The sequence below is a fragment of the Hibiscus syriacus genome, unplaced genomic scaffold (genome assembly GCF_006381635.1).
Source record: "Hibiscus syriacus cultivar Baekdansim isolate YM2019G1 unplaced genomic scaffold, ASM638163v2 tig00004004_pilon, whole genome shotgun sequence".
Taxonomy (NCBI): Eukaryota; Viridiplantae; Streptophyta; class Magnoliopsida; order Malvales; family Malvaceae; genus Hibiscus; species Hibiscus syriacus.
Genome location: NW_024061991.1, coordinates 849,820 through 859,959, shown reverse-complemented (window position 1 = coordinate 859,959; position 10,140 = coordinate 849,820). Strand labels below are relative to the sequence as shown.

The following is a 10,140-nucleotide window of genomic DNA, read 5'->3' as shown; positions in this document are numbered from 1 at the left end:
TTATTACATTAGAAAGTAATTTTTTTTTAAAAAAAAGCCCACATTAATATTTTGAAAAAAAAATTCAACATAAACTAACTTATAATATTATAAAAACAAATTATCAAATTATGACAAATTGATGTATAGAGAAAAAAATCTCAAGTTTGGGTAAATAGAAGGACTAAAATCATATTTTCACCTTATTTCAAGTAGCAACCGGAAAAGGATGTAAAGAACAAAAAAACATCAAAGTAATGGATGGTAGTTAAGCCTCAAATGTTGTCATGCAATCAATATTTCAAGGATTTTACACTGATTCTTAAATCGGAAATTGTCTGTTAAATAAATAATGCTTGTGCAGCTTACAATAAGTTTTGCACTGATTCTTAAATCAGAAAATGAGACTGCTGATGAATATCGATGTTAAGGTAACCGTGAGGTTGTCATCAAGCTCGGTGCTAATCGGAAGAGACTCCACCAGGGCTGAGGCAAGAGGCACAATCAAGAAACCCAAAACCATCCCCCAACTCTTTTGAATATATCCGAAGTAGGAAAAGTAATACATATACCTGTTACATTATTGCTCGGCATTAATGCTAATGCTCCATCATGTTGACACTTAACATTGAAAGAGAAAATCAACACAAAACTTACCCTACAGAAGACAAAAAACCAGCTGTGGCCATTGCAACACTACCAGCTATGGACTTGTTCCTGTTGTAAGGAAGCTTCTGTCTACCAAATCGCCTTCCTACAGTATCCGCAAAACCTGTACAGATAAAAATAACTATGGTAAAGTTTGCACTTCTCATGATTAAAAAGCACCACAAAAATCAAAATAAATCACCCCATTCAGTTTTTCTAAGAAGTACTTGAAATGTTCATCACAAGCGGCTTTGATTTAAGCTAAATCAAGACAGAAAAGAAGGCAAATAATTAACAGTTACCATCTGCGGCACAAAGGTTACATATTGCAGCAATTCCAATAGGTGAATTCCTCCAGTATACCGCACAAGCCAAAGTAACCGTTATAGCATAATAAAGTGGCCCTTTAAGAAGTTCCCTGATATAGAGAGTAAGTTTAGGTCAAGTTGAAGAAGTCCTAAAAATTGATAAACAATAAATGAATCCAATAAAGACCCAATTTCATTTTCAGATTATCAAATAACGACTTTAAGGAAAAACTTTACATATACAATTTGATGTATTAATTTAGGCTGAAAGAAAATACCCAACATGAGAAAGCTGCTAACTAGTAGGAAAACTATTGATATTCATAACATAGACATTAAGTTTTCGACTTTAATCGAACCTGTAGTCTCCATATCTGCTCATTGACTTCACGGTGCCTTCATCTTTCCAAATTCCAGAACCTATAAGAAGCATTCGAATAATATTGACACCAGGAGTAATAGCTGCTAAAGTTGCTCCACGAAATCCCGGAGTGTAATGATAAGTATTAGCTATTCTGCAAGGCAATACATGACAAACAATATAGTGCGCATTGCTAATGAGACTACCTGAATAATGACCAGCAAAGCATGAAAACTAGCCCGATGCTTGTATGCACAAGCTTCCGATTCAGTTTCTGAACAACAAAAACAAAGAAGTTATTTACAAAAGAATGAATTCTGAAAGAAAAAGAAAAGTATTTTGATGTTATGTCTTTTTAAAGAGATTGGTTTACTTTATGTTATGTCTCTTTAAAGAGATTGGTTTACTTTATGTTATCTCTTTAAAGAGATTGGTTTACTTCATGTTATGTCTCTTTAAAGAGACTGGTTTACTTTAGGAATAAAGTGTTTACTTTTAACATCCTAGCATAGATGACCGTAGGAAATCACATCGCTGTTTTACTGTTATTTTCCATTTAAATCATATCGCTATCCATAACCAAAAGTCAGTAGGAAATGATAAGCTTTACCAAAGTATAGATGGCAATAACACCGTGTTTGGGCAAACCGGAAATTGATGGAATCTTCCAAGGACCAGAATCTGAACTTTGATGCAACACGAAGAAGGCAATTTTTTAGCGATGGAAGCAAAGTAGGTAACTGACCTGATCTTCGCCTCGTTTGGCTGTTTCTTTCCATAGTAAGAGAAAAGCGAATATAACGACGCAGCAAACCAAGGCGGCGAACAAGTCAGCCACCACCGAGTTTTCAGATAACATTATTTACCGCAACGAATAATATCTCCCTTTGACCTTTTAAAAGCCTTCAACAAACTAAACTTCAAGAGAAAATATATCTATAATAATATAATTATTATTGTATATTTTAAAAAATAACTCTATATGGCAATTAACGATATTCCTTAAAAATGAAAAGAAAAAAGAGAGAGTATGATTTTCGCTGATGGATCTGCATAAATCTAGTAAAAATATTAATAGAAGAAGAAAAAACCCTCGTAAGCTGCCAAACATTATGGACAAGGGACAGAGTTGTCCATGTCAGCATTTGCCAAATGAAAACAAAATGCAACCTGGTCAAACATATAGGCGATTGGCGTAAGTGTCGAACATCACTCAGTTTTGAGGAATTTCATGATGGTAGTAGGAGGCCTTGGATCTCTGCGGAGTTTTCAGGAGTCTGTTGATCGGAAAGTGAAACGATTAGTAAATTTGAAGTTCTTAAGACTGTTGGCACTGGCTGAGATGTTAGAAATACGCCGCTGTAAAATAATATAGGGTAAAATATATAAATGGCTTTTTGTTTGATTTTTTTAAATGAATTATTTGTTTTTTCTTGTTAAAAATTCAATAAAGATAATAATACAATAATAAATTTAACCATTAATCTTTAAACTTTATTTTAATTTAATTAATTTTATAATATTAACTTTCTAATATTCTACCAATTTAATCTCTTTTTCTGAAGGGTATTGTCAAGACGAACACATGATTTTATGCTAGAGAAGATAAATTAATTTACAAGAATATAAAGGAGAGTAAACTTATAAGATTTTAGAAGATAAAAATAGATTTTAAATTTAAAATAAAAAATATCTAAACTATATAAAAATTTAAAAATTTTATGGGATGACCACTTTCACCTCTTCCATGTTTGGTCACTACAGCAAAAGTGTTCTGTAGCGGCGTTTTCAGCGGCGTTTTATGATAAAACGCCACAAAAGTATTACATATAGCAGCGTTTTCATTTCAAACGCCACAAATTGAGACTTTCGCGGCGTTTTTTGTGAAAACGCTGCAAAATAGTATAAATATAACGGCGTTTTTGTGAAAAACGCCGCCATAGGATGGTATATAGTGGCGTTTTTTCAACAAACGCCGCAATTAATAATAGTTTTTACGTCGTTTTTAGACAAACGCCACAGAAAGGTTAAACAATAACGGCGTTTATAGTAAAACGCCGCAATATAGTAGACATTTAGCGGCGTTTTAGCTAAAAACGCCGCAATATAGTGTAATATAGCGACGCTTATTGTATAAACGCCGCAAAAATATGTGATATAGTGGCGTTTTGTAAAAACGCCGCAAAATGTTAAATATATTATCCTCCATTTTCTCCTACCCAAACCCTAAAATCATTTCAACTCTTCTTCCCTCACAGTTTCTTCTCTGGTACAACAACAACCCTCACACGATTCCAAGCGACGTCGTCTTTTGTCTATCCCGGCGACCAAATCGGCCCTCTCACCGACGAACTATAACACAATTCCACGGTTTGATCCCTCTTATCTTAGCTCCTGATCTTTTTCAATTTTGTTTTGGTTGGTATTCTGAAAATGGGGAAAACCCAGAAAGCTAACATATTTGAGAAAAAAAGAGCAGGTCTTGCCTTGAGTAAGAGAAATTATCGTCGAAATGGATCAAATTATCGCTGGGAGGCTATCGGTCCGGTTTCGCCGTCGAAACTCGATGATGACTCGACAAGAACTCATATTGCTCCATACCCTTCCATGGCCGATCTCCTACTTGAAGGTAAAATTCTATGAATCTTTATGCCGCTATATTTCCTTTTTTGTACGGTCACTCAAATTTCATAGATCGTACGCATGTAGGATCTTCGAAGGTATTGAGAATGATGATAGAGAAATGGAAAAATACCCTATGTTTAGAACCGAATTTGGTAACTCTGTGGCGTTGAAAGAATCTTCAATTGCAAAAGCAGTATCGATCCTCAATGAAGACGATGTTGCCTCTACTGTTACTCCAAGTAAACATTTATATCATCTATTTAAATATATTTTAATGTTTGATTCAATTCCCAAGAACCTTCAATCAAGTTTTATACTGTAGGTGGAGGGTCGTTATCTGTTTCAAGTGAAGCACTGAAGCGCGCAAGGAGTCTTCTTGGTGAACCGGAGGTAGGAGATTTATTTGGTGAAATGGATGAAGAGTTTCTCCATATAGAATTTACACGGAGGAAAAACTTAACGATGCGTCGTCAAACAAGGAAAACAGCTTTCCTACGTCCTTTTCCCACGAAAGAGCAATGAAGACTAAATTGTACTGAACAATATGGTGAAGACTGTTTATGCATAAGTACTTTAATGTTTCTAAATTATAATGTATTTTGTTTTTAAGTAGTTTTATGCATAAGTACTTTAATGTTTCTAAATTATAATGTATTTTGTTGTTAAGTAGTTTTATGCATAAGTACTTTAATGTTTCTAAATTATAATGTATTTTGTTGTTAAGTAGTTTTATGCATAAGTACTTCTGTTTTAATTAAAATGTATGGTTGTAACTTTAGGTTATGTATAGAAGAAATGAAATATTTAAAATATGTTAATCTAATATAAATAAAGGTATTTAGCGGCGTTTGTATCCAAAACCGCCGCTATATATTAAACATTTTGCGGCGTTTTTAGATATAAACGCCGCTAATGAGTATTACAATAGCGGCGGCTTTTTACAAACGCTGCAATAGGTGTATTATATAGTGGCGTTTTTATAAAAAAAACGCCGCAAAATATTTATATTTTAGTGGCGTTTGTATGAAAACGCCGCTACGTCCTTTCCTACTTTAGTGGCGTTCGTATGAAAACGCCGCTATAGCCTCGTACTTTAGTGGCGTTTTCGTAGAAACGCCGCAAAGTATTAGTAATTTAGCAGCATTTTTCTAACAAACGCCGCAAATGATGCGTACTTTAGTTGCGTTTTTAATTAAAAACGCCGCAATTGGTTACCCTTCAGTGGCGTTTGTATATTTAAACGCCGCAAAGTCCGTTTTAATTCTCCTCTAGCCCTCTTTTCCATCACTATTATCCGTTCCCTCACGCCAATTACAGAAGCCATCTCCTTCACTGCGCCCAGCTTCCTTCGCCTCCAACGTCGTCGCAAGTAGTACACCATTCTTCGGTCGATAAGTAAAATCCCAAATCCAACCCAGCATTTCTTAACCCTTCTTCCCTTGTTTCCCTTCGATTTCTCTCTGATTTCAGACTCGGAACAAAAATTACGCGACGAAAATGAGAAGCTTTTCGCGATACCCAGGTTAGGCTTTCTTTCTCTTAGTAGTTGATTCAACGTGAGATGCGCATTAGCATGTATTATGGACTAAACCGAGTTAACTTTTCTAATGGGGTTGCTATTGTCAGATTTACCTTGATTTTGCAGTTCTTGTTGAAGCAGAAGGAGAAATTTTAGACAACATCGATAGTCAGGTTTGTTCATATTCTCAAATCTCTTAGAATGGGTGGTTTACCAAGTATTTATTAGTATGCATATTAGGTCGAGTGGTGTGTTTTTGCTTGGCATTGTGCGTTAATGAAATCTTGTTCAGGTTTCAACTACAGTCAGTAATGTCCAGTCAGGGACGGTTGTCCTTCAAAAAGCAAAGAATCGACAGAAGAGTACACGAAAGAGGATGTGCATCGCCATTTTGATTCTCCTAATCATAGTTGCTGTTATAGTTGTTGGAGTCCTTAAACCTTGGAAGAGCAGCTAAGGTACTTACTTGCCTTCGTTCCTCTTTATCCTTTAAATCAAGTGAACACTGGGGGGAAAAGGAAACTGATGGTCTTCTTTATCGCCATAGAACATTATATTATGTTTCATGAGTATGTGACTATGATGTGTGTGATATGAAATCTTGAAATAAATAAATTTCGTATGTAGTATGAAATAAAATATGTTATAATAAATTCTATGTGTTCATAATGTGTACTACGCAAGCATGCATTATGTGAAGCTTTAATGTTATGTTAGTCGTAAGAATGAAATAACATAATATGTGTTAATTTCAGTGGTGAAAATACATTTTATGACATGTTCTTTGAAAATAAGGTAATTGTGCTGAAAATCCATGAATAAAAACTATGTGAATGATAAGGAGTTAATGCTCAACTATGTTACTAGGTAAGCCAAGATAAGAAACCATGTGAATGATAAAGAGCTAAGGCTCAACTATGTTACTTGGTACGCCAAGATAAAATCGTATGTGACAAGTTTAAAAAGAATATGTCCTTGGATGTTAAGTTAGTTTGGATAAATTGGCATGACATAGAGTCCATTTGAGCTTATGATAGGGTTGGATTACGATTCATGGATTATGATCCTTACTTGGCGACAATAAGAGGGATATGTTGTTAGTCATTGGCAATAATTTAAAGGGATAAATAATTCTATGTTATTTAGTGACAGTTTGGGTGGGGATTCGTGTGTCCATAGTTACTTATAATCCAATAGGCTAAATAATGACTCTAAATGATATAAATCTTACTATGAAATCCAATCGGTTAAGTTAATGAATTAATACAATTATTATACCATGAAAAGAAAATTAAACTATGATTTGATTATGATTTTCCATAACTTAAGCTATCACTAGGCATATTATATAAGTCCATGTCATGGAAGTTCATGCTATGATACATGTTATTTACATGGAAGTCATGCATGATGAATTATGCTATTTGTAGTTGCTTTGAAATTTACTTGTTATGATAAGTTCATTGTGTCAATTGTCATTCAAGCATATTAATAACAACCTAATATGTTTTGTTCATTTTATTTATATTATGTTAACTACCTCACTAAGCTATATAAGCTTGCATTCTTTGTGTTTCACCATTTCAGAAAATAAGTTTGATAGCTCGCCGATTTGTATTTAGGACTTTGGTTTGAGTTTTGTTAACATCCTTAATTTGATTTTCTTCTAGATCGAGTTGAGGGTGTTACAAGCAACACTCTTAGATATTTTAACAAAAGTGAATCTTATTCAGCTCCCTCAATCTAAGCTTAAGCCTTTTCAGCTTGTAGAACAGAACTTGCATAGGATCCCCCTAGCATCCTCACACCAAGAACTACTAACAATACTCCTAAATTTAGGATGTAAGGTCTAAATATTAAAAAACTTAAAGGGTTTTACCCTAGAAGTCAAACTCTCCTAATCATAACACATAGCAACCAAACAATTATTAGAATCCCAAGGAGCTTTGAATTCCATATAAGAATTAGTAAAATGGTCAAACTAGTAAGCATTCACTAAGACCCTCTTAAGTTTCATAACAAGAAAGTTTGTATCATACTTGTTTTACCAAGTCCTTAAACTAGTAAGCTAAGGTCCTTAAATCAAGTTAACACTTGGGGGGAAAAGGAAACTGATGGTCTTCTTTATCCTTTATTAGCAACTTCCAAGTTCCTTGTTAATGTCTACATGGTTAGTTTGAGGAGTTTTGAGATGTATTTTCGCTTGATCAAACAGATGACACTATAAACAATGTTAGAACGTTTATAGATTCTGCCGGTTGTGCTTCTCTAAGACCTCCATGTCTGCTTGAACACGTTTATCTACATATCTATTTTTCTTGAACCTGTCTGACATGGAACAAAGGTAATGAACTCCGTTGTAAGTTCTTCATGCCTCTATCTTGACCATTGAAACATGAGTTTGTTTAGATATAAATGCTTGATTTCGATGAAACATCTGTGAAAATGATTAGTTCTATACTATGCAGTTTTATATATTCACCCTTATATTTTTTATAAAATAACATAGATACACTTGCTCCCATACAATTTTAGTAATTTAAAATTTCATAATGTAGGAGTGATTATTTCTATATTCATCTTAATATTATTATGCACTAAATAGGAAGTTCAAAGCTTATGTTTAGGTTCCATTTGTTCTGTATAATATTAGCATAACATTTGTAATTGAAACTCCAGAAAGACGAAATGGAGTCGAAAACTTGGATGGATTTCGCAAGGGTGAGCGCCGAATATCGAAATGGAGTCGATAACATTTATACTTACGGTGCAAACTTATTTTATGTATAGGAGAAATTTTTTTTAGAGGTCTCTGACGATTATGTGAAGCAAGCGTTAGGGAAGAGATAGAGGGACCACAAGAGCTCCTTAAAGAAGAAATACTTCAAGAATGATCTCAGCCTTGAAGAGAAGTTGCAAACAGTCCCACCAGGAATGCTCAGGTACCAATGGGAAGATGCAGTCAGATTTTGGAGTTCCCAAAAAGGACAGGTATGGTGTATTTTTTCGTAAATAGTTGTCACGAAATTTAAATCATCATTAAAAGTGGTTGTTTGACATTGTAGGACCGAGAGCATGTTGGTGTTGCTAGCAGGCAATAACAAAAGTTTACGTACACGGCTGGATCGAAGAGCTTTGCTTGTATAGCTCATGAGGAGGTATTATAGATTATTGAAATTATTTTATTTATTCCATGTACATACTACCTCATAGTAATTACATTATGATACATTGTAGGAAAATACATCCGGTTCTAAAGTTGGTCGAATCCAACTCTTCGACATGACACATACGAAGAATGATGGCACTCCTATGACTGCTGACGCTGCAGAAATTATGGTACGTTTATTGGGTAGATGTTTTAAATTACCTTACTTTATTTATATTTGTACCATGACATTTTTATTTTAATTAATTATTCACTTATTATTAGGAAAAATTGAGGGAGAAAAGGGTGGAGTATCATATTACTACTTCGAGTCAAGGTATTGCTAATGATGATTACATTGAAAACCAAGCTATTAATGACGTTTTGGGTCCTGAAAGATATGGTCGGGTGCGCTGTCAAGGATCATTTGTTACTCCCACTAAATATTTGGATCTAGTTCATCACAGTACATGTCATCACAGTCTCGATCTTCCCAATTAGAAGTTGGTCGTTTAAAAGAAAAGTTGGCTGAGATGGATCAACAAATGGCTAACTTGAAAGCGGAAAATGAAGCAAGGGAAGCAGAGAGAGCAGCAGCGGAAGCAGCCAGAGCAGCAGCGGAAGCAGAGAGAGAAACAGTGGCAGCACAAAGAGAGGCAGCGGCAGCACAAAGAGAGGCAGCGACAGCACAAAGAGAAGCAACATATCAGCAGAGATGTGAAGAATTTGAAAAACGACTCAATGATATGATGCTGATGATACAGAAAACGCAACCTCAGAATCCACTATCGTAGACTCATTTATGTTATGAGCATTATGTTAATGTTACTGGACCGTGTTCACTGAACTTATATTATGTTAATGAAAACTTTTATTTATTATATTGGATTTGATGTTGCTTGTATGGATATAGATTTGATGTTATTGTTGTTTTGTTTGTTGGATAATGGAACAGGTTGAAAAAACAGATTTGGGGCATTCAGCATAATTTTTAGAACTGTTAAATTATGTGTAATTTAGCGGCGTTTGTATTCTAAAACGCCGCTATATATCTCTCTTTAGCGGCGTTTGTATTAAAGACGCCGCCAAATCAAACACATATTGCGGCGTTTAAGCTAAAAACGCCGCTAAACCTTAACACTTATTGCGGCGTTTGTGATAAAAACGCCACTAAAAATCAACACCTACTGCGGCGTTTCTGAGAAAAACGCTGCTATAAATCGAAACCTACTGTGGCGTTTGTCTTCCAAATGCCGCTAAATATCAACATCTATTGCGGCGTTTGTCTTCCAAACGCCGCTAAATATCAACATCTATTGTGGCATTTGTCTATCAAACGCCGCTAAATATCAACACCTATTGCGGCGTTTTTTCTTGAAAAACGCCGCAAACTTTAGCGACGCTATTTTTAGCGGTGCTTTTAGCGGCGTTTGTAAAAACGCCGCATTTGTTTTTAGCAACGCGTAAAAATGCCGCTATAGGTAAAAAAAACGCCGCAACAAGCCAATTTTGCTGTAGTGGGTACATCCCTGAATATTGTTATGTGTTTGAC

At 34.9% G+C, this 10,140-nt stretch overlaps 1 protein-coding gene across 1 annotated transcript; it reads right to left on the bottom strand.

The window, feature by feature from the left end:
- Positions 1 to 358: 358 nt before the first annotated feature.
- Positions 359 to 2,155, bottom strand: LOC120185589 (probable phytol kinase 3, chloroplastic). Its single transcript, XM_039189768.1, has 5 exons — positions 2,042 to 2,155; positions 1,295 to 1,530; positions 930 to 1,045; positions 637 to 751; positions 359 to 551 (listed from the first exon to the last, which is right to left on the bottom strand). Exons 1-5 carry the CDS (start codon positions 2,153 to 2,155, stop codon positions 374 to 376), a joined length of 759 nt encoding a protein of 252 aa, XP_039045699.1. The 3' UTR covers positions 359 to 373.
- Between the last annotated feature and the right edge of the window lie 7,985 nt (positions 2,156 to 10,140).

Coding starts and splice junctions, on each gene's coding strand:
- LOC120185589 (XM_039189768.1), bottom strand. CDS start 2,155: ATGTTATCTGAAAACTCGGTGGTGGCTGACTTGTTCGCCGCCTTGGTT. Junction 1,531..2,041: donor CCAAACGAGGCGAAGATCAG/GTCAGTTACCTA, acceptor GCATCGGGCTAG/TTTTCATGCTTTGCTGGTCA. Junction 1,046..1,294: donor AGCAGATATGGAGACTACAG/GTTCGATTAAAG, acceptor TCTCTATATCAG/GGAACTTCTTAAAGGGCCAC.